General features: G+C 48.1%; 1 protein-coding gene across 1 annotated transcript in view; it reads left to right on the top strand.

The window, feature by feature from the left end:
• MBTPS1 (membrane bound transcription factor peptidase, site 1) overlaps window positions 1-16,027 on the top strand; it is a 362,069-nt gene that overhangs the window by 260,404 nt on the left and 85,638 nt on the right. The window contains exons 11-12 of the mRNA XM_085638544.1: window positions 8,713-8,874; window positions 10,305-10,449. Coding sequence (XP_085494670.1) covers window positions 8,713-8,874; window positions 10,305-10,449 — 307 coding nt within the window. The remainder of the gene's footprint in view (window positions 1-8,712; window positions 8,875-10,304; window positions 10,450-16,027) is intronic.

Raw genomic sequence — 16,027 nt, 5'->3', positions numbered from 1 at the left:
CACCTTGCCAGTTGTTCTTGGTGTAGTCCAGTTTTGGAATCTGTCTTGACTCTACCAGCAGATTCATAGCTGACTTCGGTGAGACTTTGCCCTGTGGCACACTATGAAATCACTGAGGTGCAGCCTTTGATTGAGGATGACTCGACTCCTGCTCCTCTGCCCTTAAGTCACAATTACAGGAGGTTGGAGGCTATTTTAGGTTGTGACGTGTATTATGCAAGGCTCGAACATGTCCTACAGTGGAGAGGATGACGAGGAGGCTGACAACCTACTCCCATCTCATTATATTGATCTTAGACCTTAAGAATGCCAGCATTGTGGACACTTCAACTGGGACTGACCTAAATGTGTCCATGTTCTCCCCTACTGAGGCAAGTTCCTCCTTCATGGTGGTGGTGCGTATGGCTGTGGACTTACAATTTCCCACAGTGGATGTTTGGGCAAACCTGTTGACTCAAAGTTTGTACACTGGGCTATCAACATCTGAGCTGTTGCTACCGTTTAGCGAGATCCTAACTGAGACCCTTATGACCGTACAGTCCAGACCCCATGTTGTTTACCACCTGTGAGCCCCACAGGCTGGCTCTGTGGTACCTATCCTTCCTCACACAGCACCCGGTTTTAGAATATTTTTATGCAGGCCTCGATGAGCAAGATGAACTTAAATGCCTTCCATATTGCTCCTCTAGATAGGGAATCCAAAAAGATTCATACTTTGGGCAAAAGAGTTTTTCATCTGTCACTGTGCATGCCTTGAATGGTATGCGTCTCCGATGCTGTTATACATCCTGTATAGGAATGGCGAGTATGGTCTTGCAGATGATTTTAGGAACGTTGCTTAGACTGTACTTGATGGTCAGGGCGTGGCTAACACACATGTACCCTCATTAACCCAATCCTCAGTAGATTCGGTACTGATGAATTTGCGAGATCGATAATGACTATAATTTGGCAAGAAACGTGTCGATCCACTTTTACATAACCCCTGAGCTAGATTGGACCATTATATCCACCTCCAGCCACGCTTTGATTTTTCATGTTGGAAAGAACCTTCAGTCTCAACAATCAGGCAGGAATTTGCATCTAAACCTCCATAATCTCTCCACCTCCATGCGTGGATATTGAGTGGAATCAACTGAGAGGCTTTGATCTTTCAATGCAAGTGGTGGATGTTATTCCGACTGCTCACCTTTGCTCACTAAGTTAATTTATTCTGAATATTGGTTGTATTGCATTACTTAGAACGATAGGTCTGCCCTCTTCAGATAAACCTTACTGATGTTTTTCTAGCTCAGCAAGGTTTGCTTTGAGCACTGGTTAATCAATATGTTCGAGGCATATGAGCTGCAGATCACACACTATGCAATTCCTCTTTTGGATGATAGTGTGCATGGGCATCGGCTCCATCTTCAGATTGGTTTTTTTCCGCCATCAGGCTCGGATGTGTTTCTCGCGCACCAGATCCGTACCGTGAACATTTCAACTTTTGACGCGCAATCCTTCACCGGTATTGTTTTCGATCGCGATTCCTAATCGATGAGCATCTTCAACTTCGAAGTCTTCGGTTCCGGTCGTCGACTAAGGCCTTCGGGCCTACCTAGGCCACAGCACGTGGCTCATAGAAAGGACTCCATTTAAAAAGTGTCCTCAGTGTGGATCGAAGTTTCCACACACAGATCTACATGAGGTGTGTAACCTGTGTCTTTCACCGGAGTACGAGGCCAGAGACTATCCAGTTTGTGCCTCCTTCCGCTCCAAAAAGACTATTCGGGACAGTCGAGCTCGATGAACCATGGCTCGCTTGTCGACATCCATTCCCGATGACATTTTCCACAAGGGCGTCTATGTACCAGAGAAGGAGTGGGCCAAACAGCACCTCGGCAATGACTCCATCGAAGACATCACTCCTGGGCAGCGGGTCATAAGTACTGACCCCAACCCCCTCCCTAAAAACCCCCCAAAAAGGCTTTGGTGACACCTTCTCCTTCGGGCCTAGGTGCTCACCGGGATACTACTTCTCACGCCCCGCCTCCGGGCCCGGCAAATAAGTCTACAACTAAGCCTTCAGGCTTCTCTGGATCGAGTTAGCCTTCTGTTGGAGCCGACACCAAGACCCCGGCACCGAAAAAGAAACCCTCTTCCTCCACTGTGCCGACTACCACATCGACACCGAAACATACTGGTACCCAGCCATCTGCTCCGAAAAAGCCATTGGAACCAAGTTCGACATCATCGGCACTGAAAAAACCCTCGGAACTGAAACAACAACTGGTCCCGCAGGCCCCCTCGGAGACTAAAAACCTCACGCTCTCAAGCCTAAAGAGCCTTCGGCACCGAAAAAATCGGCACCTAAAGGTCAACCTGAAACAGAAGAAATTTTTCAACCAGATCCACTGCACAAAACACTTATTAAGGACCCTAAAACAGGGCAACTCACTATAAGCCCTCAAAAGAGACCAATGGACATGCCTCTACCGGCTCCATCTCCACCAAAGAAGAGAGACATTGGTACATCTCCTCTCAGAGTCCCTGCACCTCCTCCTCCTTTGCCTCCCCCTCCACATCATTCCCCTTCTCCATCTCTGTCCTTATCTCCTCCACCAGTAGATGATGATACCACCTCAGATGATGGGGGGGGTGGGAGCAGACGATGACCCAGATCCTAGTCCGCCTTCAACCCCAGACCCATGGGACGATTATAATACACCAGACGTCTCCAATATACCACAAGAGAACATCTATCCCTCTAGACCTTCCCCTCCAGAGGACACCGTGGGTTTCAACCAACTCATTCATGGGGCTTCACAATACCACGGGGTGGATTTACACACCGACCCTGTGGAGGAAGATTTCTTAATGGACACATTTGAAACAGCCCAAAAGTCCACTTCTGTTCTTCCTATGTTAAAGGGAGTCATTAGACATGCCCCAGAGGTGTTCAAAGACCCTGTTGGGGCTAGGCCAGGATTGACAAAAAAGTATAAATCTGCCCCAGCAGACCCTATATACATCAGGGAACAAATACCATTGGATTCCCTAGTGGTCTCCACTGACAGAAAAAGGGCCAATTCACAAACATCGGGGGACGCACCACCACCCGAAAAAGAATCAAAGCTCTTAGACGCCTCTGGCAAGCGTACAGCGTCACAAGCAGCTAATATATGGCGCATAGACAACACTCAGGCACTGTTGGCCAGATACGATAGGGCACACTATGATGAATTAGAAACCCTATTGCAACACCTCCCTGACCAGTATAAAAGTAAGGCCAACAACGTCATACAGGAGGGTACGCTCATCACCAACACCTCCATTCTGTGCGCTCTAGATGTCGCAGACACTGCCTCAAGAGCCATCAACACAAGTGTCCTGTTATGTAGGCCTGCATGGCTACGCATTTCAGGGTTTAAGCCGGGGGTGCAAACTTCCATCCTTCACCAGCCATTTGACCAAAAACACCTCTTTGGTCCTGCTGTGGATTCATCTCTCGAAAAAATGAAGAAAGACACTGACACAGCCAAATCAATGAGAGCTTTGCAATCGCAAGCTCCCAGTTGTTCTTTTCATCGCTCCTCTTACAGAGGCACCCCCAGAGGCTATTCCTCTGACAACCCCTCCACATCTTATAAGGCTCCCGCCCAAACCACATTCACCACAGGTTACCAAAGAGGAGGCTATAGAGGCAACAATAACAAAGGTAGAGGCAAAACCAACAACAGTCGATCCGCCTCCACCCCTACCCAATGACTTCCCTCCACTCCACCCGGAACATCCCACTCCGGTCGGGGGAAGATTACTACAGTTCCTACCTGTCTGGAACAACATCCCTACCGACAGGTGGGTGAGACAAATAGTTCAATCAGGTTATTGTCTGGAACTCACCTCTACCCCACCAAACATACCACCCAGACAACGTCCAATGTCAACAGAACATTTAGCACTATTAAAGCAGGAGGTAATCTCCCTCCTACAGAAACCGGCAATAAAACCAGTTCCCCTGTATCAGCAAAACACAGGGGTTTACTCCCTGTATTTCCTCATTCCAAAGAAGGACAGCTCTGTGACCCATCCTGGACCTCAGACCCCTAAACCTGTACATACAATCAGACCACTTTCACATGGTCACCCTTCAACAAGTCCTTCCTCTTCTCACACAGGGCGATTTCCTTGCCACTTTAGCTCTCAAGGACGCCTACTTACATATTCCCATTCACACCTCTCACAGGAAATATCTCCGGTTTGTAGTGGACGTTCAACCCTACCAATTCACAGTTCTCCCGTTTGGGTTCACCACAGCACCCAGGGTTTTCACCAAGTGTCTAGCAGTAGTTGCAGCTCACCTGTGAAGACAACCGATTCATGTCTTCCCCTACCTAGAAGACTGGCTAATAAAAGCCAGCTCATATCATCCGTGTGTACATCACACTCACGCCACAATCCAACTACTCCACGACTTAAGGTTTACGATAAACCACGCAAAGTCTCACCTACAACCCTCCCACATACAACAGTACCTCGGTGCCACAATAAACACCTCAAAAGCACTTGCATATCCCAACCCAGCCAGGATAGCAAGCATACAAAGCCTCATATCAAAATTTCAGCCGCAGCACTCTCTTCCAGCTCGAGTGTTCATGCAATTGATAGGGATGATGGCCTCTTACATATTCATAGTACCTCACGCAAGACTCCAGATGCGTCCCCTGCAGGAATGTCTCGCACGTCAGTGGAACCAGGCTCAAGGTCAGCTGACAGATCTGGTGTTGGTGGACGGTCGCACACACCGCTCTCTGCAGTGGTGGAACACCAAAAACCTTTCCAAAGGGCGACCGTTCATCGAGCCGGTTCCATAGGTTGTGCTAACAGCGGACGCATCGCTCTCTGGCTGGGGAGCTCATCTGTTACATCACACCATACAGGGCAGGTGGACCCCTCAACAAAAGTTACTCCACATCAATCACCTGGAGTTACTAGCCATCTTCCTAGCCCTGAAGGCATTCCAGAAACAAATATCGGGCAAAGCGGTCCTAGTCTGCACCGACAACATGACAGCCATGTACTACATACAAAAACAAGGCGGGACACACTCCCTACAGCTCTTAACTAGCGCAAAGCATATGGAGATGGGCTATTCCTCAGAAAATATTTCTCCTAGCCCAGCATGTCCCAGGAGTCCAGAACAGCATAGCCGATCTGTTAAGTCGTCCGACGCAACAGATTCACGAATGGGAACTTCATCCGCAAGTTCTTCAACCATTATTCCACATGTGGGGGCAACCAGAGATAGATCTCTTCGCCACACACAAACGCCAAATGCCCAAACTTCGCCGCCAGATTGCCACACCCATTCTCCAAAGGCAATGCGATATGGATGAATTGGTCAGGCAGATTTGCGTACGCTTTTCCGCCTCTCCCACTCATTCCACTGGTGGTGCGCAAACTACAGCAACACTCACTCACTCTCATCCTAGTTGCTCCAACATGGGCCAGACAACCGTGGTACACCACCTTACTGGAACTATCTGTAGTCCTGCACCAAAAACTACACCTCTCCCCACGCCTCTTATCCCAGAACCGTGGAGAGATCATACACCCGGACCCAGCACAGCTCAACCTAGCGATCTGGCTCCTGAGGTCTTCGAATTCGGTTACCTTAACCTTCCCCCTGACTGTATGAACATTATCAAGAAAGCTAGACGTCCCACCACTAGTGTCTGCTGCGCAGCTAAGTGGAAACGATTCATCATATATTGTCACAATAACACCATCAATCCTCTAGATGGGTCTATTCAACACATCATAGGTTATCTACTACAGCTCCAAAGGTGTAACTTAGCTTACACATCTATTAGGTTACACCTCGCTGCCATAGCAGCCTACTTACAAAATAGACAACACTTGTCGCTATTCAGGGTACCTGCCATCAAAGCATTTATGGAAGGCCTCAAAAGAATAATACCACCCTCACCTTTGTGGAATTTAAACCTAGTTCTCACAAGACTAATGGGCCCTCCATTTGAACCTCTGCACAACTGCGAGCTACAATTTCTAACATGGAAAGTCGCTTTCCTAGTGGCCATTACTTCACTTAGAAGAGTCAGTGAGCTACAGGCACTCACTATTCAAGAACCTTTTTTATAACTCCATCATAACAAAGTGGTTCTCAAAACTAATCAAAAATTCGTCCCTAAGGTTATTTCTCCCTTCCACATCAACCAGTATGTGGAGTTGCCAGTATTCTTCTCGCATCCACAAACAGTCGCAGAAAGAGCTCTTCACACTTTAGATGTAAAAAGAGCACTGCTTTATTACATTGAAAGAACAAAACCTTTTCACAAGAGAAAACAACTTTTCGTGTCCTTCTCGCCACCACATAAAGGCAACCCCATATCAAAATCTGGGATAGCAAGGTAGATTGTCAAATGCATTCAGATTTTCTATCACAAAGCAAAATGTACATAATCCGTTCCCCCTAAAGCCCACTCTACCCTAAAGATAGGGGCTTCAATGGCATTTTTAGGAAACATTCCCTTAGATGACATCCACAAAGCAGCTACATGGTCTACACCGCACACATTCACAAAGCACTATTGTGTAGATGTGCAAACAAAACCGCAAGCTAGTGTGGGCCAGGCTGTACTGAAAACATTATTTCAAACTACTGCAGCAGATACTGGTGGCAGCCGCTAAGGTTGGGAACTGCTATACAATCTATGCATAGTGTGTGATCTGCAGCTCATATGCCTCGAACGGAAAATGCTACTTACCAGTATGCATCTGTTCTTGGCATGTAGAGCTGCAGATCCACACACGCCCACCTGCCTCCCCGGCTACCTTTATCTGTTCCAGTCCTATCGACACAGCATACATGGGCATCTTATCTGTTTCTCACAAAACAACATAATTTCCCTGCTGGCGAAAACCAATCTGAAGATGGAGCCGATGCCCATGCACACTATCGTCCAAAGGAGGAGTCACCTATCTTGTGACTTCCAAAGACTTTTACAAGACAAAAACAAGTGCAAACATCCGGGCCCAACACCAGATGGCGATCTATGCATAGTGTGTGGGTCTGCAGCTCTACATGCCAAGAACAGATGCATACTGGTAAGTAGCATTTTCCTTATCATCCCTTCAGGCCTTCCTTGGTTTATCTGATGAACCCACTTTATACAAGTCACCTTTTGTGACACATTCTTATATAGGGGCTCTCTTATGATTTTCCATCTCCATTTATTATGACGCATTGGAACCTCAGTTTAATCCTTAACCTTTTCGATGTATGTTCCTTTTGAACTAATGCACAACTGCCCCTTGAGAAAATCAGAAAAGTTTTTCTTGCTGCCCTTAGTTTGGCACATTGTGGGAGAACGTTGCAGGTGTAGTCTGTCCAGCCTCCATGTTCCACTTTTTGCCAGACAAGTTAGTACTTAACACTCTGGCTGCATTTCCCCATAAGGTGGTGACACCCTTTCATGTGGGAGAGTCTGTCACACTCCCTGTTGTCTTCTCTTCGCTGCATACCTATAAGGAAGAGACAAGGCTTCATTGGTTGGATCTTAAGTGGGTCCTTAGTTTCTTTTTTGATAGAACTGAGGAGCACTGTAGGGGGATCAGCTTTTTCAGATTCGCTGATGCAGATGGAAAAGTCCATTAATGAGCAGCTTTGTTTTTAGGATTTATTTCTTTGCCACACGTTGTGGCCAGAAAGGAACCTCCAGTGGCCCTTAAGGCACTTTCTAGAACCGCCAGTAGCCCGCCAGGCACTTTCTACCAGAGCAAAAACTGTTAAACTCTTTGCTAAAGGCTTTCTTTTATTTGATTTCTAGCATGCTGCTTAATCTGCGTCCATACCTTCACTAGGCACTACTGTGTTGTCTCTGTTTTGGAGGGATGGCCAATTTGCCCGCTGGGACCTGCAGGTCTTCATTTAAATTCCACTCCTCAGACCTATCACCGTTATGAAGGTACAGGTTTGGTATCGCTTCAAAAGTTATAGAATCTGCGGTTAGAAGTATCCATCAAGATCACAGTTTACTTACCTTCATTAACACTCTTTCTACCGGATTCGCTGTCTTATTGCAGATTCCTTTTCCACCCATCCTTCTACCCATTTACACTTGTCATAGGTAATAACGTTGCAAGTTGGAGGTCGCACATTATCTAGTCCTTTGTTGTCTGTCATTCTCAGTTGAAGGTCATTTAGACGTTTTCTATGGTTAAAATGATATTGGCACAAAGGGCTGGTGCCAATGTGTGGCTGTGTACCATTATGTCTGGAGGTGGGATGGAATAACAATGGAGGCTGATGATACCAACTACCAGTGCACGTGGGCTAGTCCAGACATTTTTGCATCCAGTCTGGCACCTGGAGAGATTTGGAATGTGAGGAATCTGCGGTTAGAATATCCACCAGAAAGAGTGTTAACAAAGGTAAGTAACTTGTTCTTCCAATCCCCATGGTGCTCAGTTTCCATCTAAACATGTGTTAGAAACCAGGTTCCCACTTTTGTCTAATAAACCTATGCAAATGCAGTTCAAAGGCTTCTTCAGACACCTCGCTGTCTGACACTTGACTCCTGACTGGGCAGTGCACATAATTTTATTCACATTTCACCCGTCCAGCAATGGGCTCTCGTTCATCACTAGCCAGAACTTTGTAAGTCTGTAGCTGATTATCACAAGCTAAACATAATTTATTTTCTCTTACAGTACGGTTAGGAATCGTGAACTTGTGAATCCAGCCAGTATGAAGCAGGCTCTCATTGCCTCTGCAGCTAGGCTTCCTGGAGTCAATATGTTTGAACAAGGCCATGGAAAGCTGGACCTTCTCCGAGCCTATCAGATCCTTAACAGCTACAAACCTCAAGCCAGGTCAGTAGATTTAGTTTTCAATGTTCTTTTTCCTCTTTGTTTTCTGGTACAGGCATGATGCATGTTCTTTTTTGGAGTTTCATGTAAGTTAGTACAAGTTAGTCTTATTTCATTTGATTTTTCTTTGCAAAAATGCCAGAATTCACTTAGGTCAACTCATGTAGATGTCAAGTGCCAAAGTGCAACTTTTTTGTTTCATAGAGTTTGTTATAGTACAAATAACGCACAACACATATACGCAATGTAAAATTAATTACAGTTGAAAAATATGTAATCAAAAAAAGCTTTATACTTTTAAAAGTAGTGGTCACCTAGAATACCTGGTTGTACCACTGACTATAAAACAATGCAACTATACCCTAAAGCATGTTTGTTAAATAAAGACACTGGCAACCCTGAGTCTTAAAAATCCACTCTATACCCCCTCTTGGTAAATGACTGAATCAGTTCACTAGACCTGGTAGGAGTATTTTCTTAAGAAGTTTAAAATATGAAGTAGAGCCTCAACAAACTAGAATGACATGTCGGCCACACCTATGGGTGTTCAAACGGCTATTGTGAAAACTCAGCCAGCATGTCAGAAATAATACTTAGTTATCCTGAAGTCCGTACTTGTCAATCTGAGCATGGGCTAATCACTGGCTTTTCTTGTTTCACTCCAATTATATTCTTTGGGACCAAATACACAATTTAATCTTTCAGAAACGCACTTTGTTCTCTTTTGTTTGAAGCAGACGAGACGGTGTTCCAAAATCTTGACTCATTCGTCATATCTAACAATTTGTGGTGCAATTCTAATCTGTAATTGGAGTATGTAGAGCGAACATGAACTGGCTCCTTTTATTTGAAGACCTCTTGAAAAATTGTTCTAGACTTGGCAAAAGAACAGTCATGTCTCTAATGTTAGTTTGGAACTTTAAGGAAGCCTGCATTTAGTAGAATCCTACATATGTGCCTCTGAGTGGCAGGTCACCTGCATATATCAGGGTACATGCCTTGATGGTTCAGTTGGAGCAAAGGCAGCCGCTGTGTGTGTGTATGTGTGTGTGTGTGTGTGTATGTAGTGAATAGACTTGTTTGCCAATGTATTCCTTAAATCTGCGGGACAATCACTGATTCTCTGGTAATCCTTAATAGCACAGTCGTCAATACTGGGCCAGCACATAAAAGGCAGTTGGGGCCTGTCCTTCAGTGAGTAGAGTGAACTGTTAAAGCTTTCACTGCCGGTTCAAGGTTCATCAAAGGCTATTTTCAGTGATGTATTCTCTATACTACACTTTTTCTTTAGACACTGCTTTTTTCTAGTTGTTTCTGCTACCGTTTACAATCTGTTATTGCTTGCTTTTTTAAGCATGCTTTTGTATCTTTTTCCAGACTAACCGGTTTATTTTGAAATATGCAGACACTGTTGTGGTTTCTTTTATGTCTAGCCTGAGTCCAAGCTATGTTGACCTGACAGAATGCCCCTACATGTGGCCCTATTGCTCCCAACCCATCTACTACGGAGGGATGCCAACTATTGTCAATGTTACAATCCTTAATGGAATGGGAGTAACTGGCAGAATTGTAGATAAGGTAAGATTACATTTTTTGATTCAAGAAAATACGTTTTCATCTTCCTCTTTATTATTCCTAACCTTTGAGCGATAAACCTGGGCTGCATTTATGGCTTCCAGAGTGGGTGAGCACACTGGGTATACAGCACACAGAGTTGCGATCCAACTTTGTCAGGAGGATGCTTTGCCAAAAGTGCTACTATTGAGTATCTAATTAGGAAGCAGATAGTATGGCGACAAACAAAATAAGCAGTGAAGGGTGGGGGGGGGTTAGGATGCGGTGCAGGAGTTTTTCCACTGTTTAACTGAGAAAAGAACTCAAACCTTCTTGAAAACTATATTGAAAAAGGCAGAATTATAATATCCCGCAATCTCCTAGGTACATATTGTAAGACTTGTGACCTTTCAAGAAATGTGTTGTGTTGAAAGGTTTGAAGATCTTTTAATGTGAAGTAAAATGAAACGATGCCTCTCGGAAATGTCCCATCTTTTTTTATTTAAATTATTAATAGGTTTATCATCTGATGTATGAATCAGTTACGTTTCTCCCATTGTAACAATTTTGTTTTCAAATTACTTATTACAAATCGTAAAATAAAACAAGAAATTGAAAATAAACTACCATGTCACTGAATATATGTTCCTGATAAACAGTTTTGCTTTTATTTTTTCTGTGCAGCACGTTATATTGCATAACTGCTAGAGACTACTAGCCGCAGATTCCTTAACGTAGAATTATCCCCAGGCGTGAGATTGGACCCAGAAAACTTTCTTTGCCCCAGCATCTCTTCGCGCCAGGGGGCGGTACCACGCGACTCCGCCCTGATGTCGTCCGCGGGCGTGACGTCAGCGAGGTGACATAAGCCCCACCCCGGCGCGCTGACATCAGTTTCCTTCTTTTTCACGTGCAACGCAGATCCGGATCGTGTCCCTGTCTTGTTTTCAGGCCTTCTTTTCATGCTTTTGCGTGGGGGCCAGTGTGTGAATGCCTTCGGGCTTTATAGCGTGCTCATCTTGCGCACATCAGATGCCGGTGACGGACCCTCATCCGAATTGTATGTGGTGTTTGGGCGAGCACCATGATTCCACGGGCTGCGACGCTTGCCAGCATCTGAAGCCTAAGTCCCGGCGGGAGCGCCGGATGAAGCTACTCTCAGCCTGGTTGTCCAGATCTGCGTCATCCCCACGTCCGTCCCCTGCGGAAGGGTCCATGAATAGCCGCTTCAGATTTCGGCATCGCCCGAGGCCCCTAGGGCGTCGCTCACCCATTGGTAAGTCTCTTAGCCTGTCTCCAAGGCCTGGTCCCTGCTCTGCGGATGGCGCAGGTTCTACGCGGGACATGCGGCCTCCTTCGTTGCCACCCTACCCGCCATTTCCTGGCGCGACTACGGCCCAAATGGAGGCCTATGCTGTGGCTCTGCAGGCTTCCTTGGCTCCTCCTCCTCCTGGGACGCCCGCGGATCCCTTGCAACATGCGGGGCCTTCCGCGGCGCCGGCGGCTCCGGCCCCGACGGGTTCGGCTTCAGGCTCTACAGGTGTGGTGTCGTCGGGGTGCGGCCCTACAGGGTTCCCCTCTTCGGCCCATGGTGCCTCTGCCTCGCTGCAAACCCCCGAGGGGGTCCCTGTGGTGTTGCGGGAGGTCGCCGGGACTCGCGGCTCGCCCCAGTGTCCTCCTCGGTCTTCTGGGCAGGCGGCGGCCTTGCCAGAAGCCAAGCTGACACCGCTCAGGCGCCGACGGCTGTCGACCCTGGCAGTGCATCGGGGGCTGGCTAAGGGGTCGGGGCGTGTCCCCGGATCCCACTAGTCTCTCCACGCAGGCGGCTGCTTTGTCGGAGGTCAAGTCGGTGCCTTTTCGGCACAGTTCTTTCACCGCCCCGGAGCCGGCCCCGCTCCATTCTTCTGGGCTGCAAGTGGTGGACGAAGTCGTCCCAGTGTCCCCTCCGGCGCCGGTCAGTCTTGCGCCGGCGCCTGTGGTGGACTCCATGGCGTCGTGCCGGTGTCGGGTTGTAGACTTTTCTCCAGAGGCCCCCCTCCTCTCCGGAGGTTCTTCAACTGTTTGTCTCTTTTTCCCCGGAGACGGGCCGAAGTGTCGTGGCTTTTTACCCAGCGTCTTCCGGGGAGGGCTTCTCGCCGTCCCCGTGGCCACAGCCTTTCCCTTTACCTCAGGCCCCCCACTCGTCCGTCAATCTTCCTCCATTCCGAGGCTGGCCATTTCTTCCTCCAGCTGGATTCTGGGATAGTTTACAGCCGTCGCCCACGGAGGAATTGCTCCCCTCCCCACAACGCCCTACGGAGGCATGTGCGGCCTTTTCAACGGCTGCTGGCATTTTGCACATGGCCGACCCTGCTACCCCACGGACCATTTGCTGGAGGTTCTCCATCAGGGCTCTTGTGGACGAGAGCTGCTTCTTCCTTTTGAAGCTTCGCTCCATAATTCTCTTCTGGGGGCGTCCTGCCACAGGGGATCCGGTGCCTCAGCCGCTCCTCCACCGTCCTGCTCCGGACGACCCAGTCTGCCTTTCTTTCCACCCTTCTACTCGGGGCCTTCTTCTGCAGACTGCTTTTCCTTCTTTACCTTTGGTGTTGTTTCCTCCGTCCCGAGAGGCCCGATGGTTAGATTCCTGGGGGCGGAACCTCTTTGCTTCTTCTAGTGCTGCTATGCGAGCACTCAACACGCTTTGTGTGTTGGCCAGCGTTCCTTCCAGCTTGTGGGATTCTGTAGAGTCCCTTCTGTCTTCTGCCTCTTCAGACGGTTTTCATGTTGATCTGCGACGCCATGTGATGGATGGCCGGGAGCTGGCTGCGTTTATTCTTCGTTCAGCTCTGGATGTTTCTGATGCCCTCGGCCGCACTATGGCTAGTTCAGTGGCTCTCCGTCGCCATGCTTGGCTGAGGGATAGCGTTTTCACTGAAAATGTGAGGGAGCGTCTCGTTGACCTGCCCTTTGACAAGGTGCTTTTATTTAACACCCATGCGGATGCTGCCATTCAGCGGCTCCTTGCGGGGCTCCGTCCTCCTCCTCCTCCTCCTCCTCCTCCTCCTCCCCTTCCGTAACTTGGCTTCGGGTCCTTAAATTGACCTCTTTGTGCTGTTGGCTGCTGGTATAGCCCCTTTAGGTTTTGTGGTTCTTTGGTTGTGGTCCACCTATGTGTCCTCCGGTTGGGCCTTCGGTGTGTTCCCATGTTTTAGTGGGACGTATCGTACCCTATGTGGGGTACTTGTAGCTATTGAATAGCTGTCTTGCAGTGGGGAGCTTTTGTTGCCCCTTTTTCGGGTTCCCTGCCTTCTTGGCATCACTGTATGCCGCTGGTGCGGTCTCTTGTATCTTGTCCGGGCACGGCTGGCGCTGCTCCGGGTTCCGTCATTCTCTGTGTTTGCATCATCGCTTGACCGTTTGACATGCTGTCTATGGTGTCGTGTTGTGGCGTTTCTGCCTTCCTGTCCGGCGTTTCGGCCTGGTCCTCTGTCTGGTGTTCCAGGGGGACTGGGTTTCTCCTGGCTTTCCTGTGTTCTGGTTGACGGGCTGGTCCGTCCTCTGTGTCTTCCCCTTTTTCTCTTATGGCTGGTTCCATTCTCTTCATGGGTCGGTGTGTGTCAATTGTACGATCCTCCTTTGGGGCTTGTTCTGCATTTCCTGGCCTCTGCCCTCGGCTTGCGCCTGGCTTGTTCTAGGTGTGCTGCTCCATGGTGCTGTCTGTTGTTGGATGTTCATGCCTGTTTGTGCTGGCCCGCCGCCGTGGCCCTTGTTGTACTACCTTGTGCCCCTACCTCTTGTTCTGCTGGGGCTTTGCGCACCTGTGCCTTTCTTCTTATGCCTGCGTTCCTTGGCTGTGGAGTTGTTCCTGCCTTGCCTGCTTTCTTGCCACTGATGCCTGTTCGGCTGTCCTCTGTCACTGTGTGTTTTCCTACAGCAGACTCTGCCTCCGGTTCTGCCTCTTCTCCCTGGAGTTGGGGTCGTTCTTTCCTCCTGGGTGCTCCTCTGCGGCTGTCTGTCCCTACGGGGGTTTATGGCCATTGTACCTTGCTTGGGGTCTTCTGGTTTCCCTTCGCCTTGCTGGGGCCCTGTGTTTCTTCCTACTGGGGAGGTTCTCTCGCAGGCCCATCTCCCCTTTGGGTACGGCTTGGGTATCTATTCTACGTTAAGGAATCTGCTGCTAGTAGTCTCTATAAGATGTACAAGTTACTTACCTTTGGTAACGATGTATCTGGCAGAGAACGATTCTAGCGCAGATTCCTTCACGGCCCGCCCTTCCTCTCCGTTCTGCAAGGACCTTTCCTGTGGTTTTCTGGACTCTCCGCCCTCCGGGTGGCTGGTCTTCTGTGGGGGTCTGCTTCGCTCTGCTCGGACAGGATACTTGGTTCTGCTTGATTGTTCCACCCCTTCCCTTATGATACATGGTTGGTTGGTTCATGCGTGCTTTTCCTTCCCTCCACCCTGCCTTTTCTCCGGTGTAGGGGCCTGCTTTTACTCTTCTACGTTTTTCCTTGCTTGGGGTTCATGCTTCATTTGCAATCCTCAGTTGTTTTTTTTTTTTTTTTGCCTGTACTTTGGCCTTTTTGCTCCTTTCAAGGTATACGGCCCTCCTTGGTGGTGTCATCTGGGGGTGGATTACCGTTCCTCTCTTGTTTCGGGCTTGTTGCCCTTCACTGTTGTGGATGGTGGTTGCAGTCTTTCTCTTGCTCTCTCTCTTCTGCTGTGCTCTTTTTCACATACTTCTGCCTCCTGGGAGACTGTCGCCTTAGCTTGCAACGGTGTTCCTCAGAGCGGTGCTCTGCTCTTTCGCTGCTATGGCTTTCACCGCTATGGTCTTTTGTGCCTTGGTGCATGGCACTTTTCCAACTGGTGCTGTTCCTCACCTTTCGTTTCTCTCTTTTTCTGTTTCACTGGTTTATCGCACACTGTTCCCATACTCTCCACAGTTTTGTTTGTGATTGCTCCGCGTTGTGGATCGGAAAAGTTCTCCGAAGAAAACTGATGTCAGCATGCTGGAGTGGGGCTTATGTGACCTCGCTTACGTCACGCCCGCGGACGACGTCAGGGCGGAGTCACGTGGTACTGCCCCCTGGCACACAGAGATGCTGGGGCAAAGAAGTTTTCCGAGTCCAGTCTCACGCCTGGGGATAATTCTACGTTAAGGAATCTGTGTCTAGAATTGGCTCTACCAGATACATCGTTACCAAAGGTAAGTAACTTGTACTTTTGTCAGAATAAAGAAGAAACATTTTCAGCAGCAGTACATTGTGAAGCTACGTCGTCTAGATCCGATCTGGGCAGCCTGCATAAATGTGTATCCTTTTCCAATCCGGTCCAACTAGTTGAGGCACCATCTTTGCATTGCATCGTCTATCTGATTCACTGTAGTCTAGTTTAATCTACAAGTCCATATAGTGCGCCATGTACTCTATATTTTGTTACATTTCATTTGGCAGTCCCTGGTGTTATACACCAGCCGTTTTGCTGCCCTATATTGGTTCATCTTGCTATACCACCTTCTCTCCCTGGAGGTCGCCATCATGAAATTATTTTATTTTCAGTTGAATAACATTTAAAATATGTGATAGTATGGTCGATGCTCTAACTGAAAGAACTTATAGTT

The sequence above is a fragment of the Triturus cristatus genome, chromosome 12 (assembly GCF_964204655.1).
Source record: "Triturus cristatus chromosome 12, aTriCri1.1, whole genome shotgun sequence".
NCBI lineage: Eukaryota > Metazoa > Chordata > Amphibia > Caudata > Salamandridae > Triturus > Triturus cristatus.
This window is presented reverse-complemented; position numbering and strand designations above follow the sequence as displayed.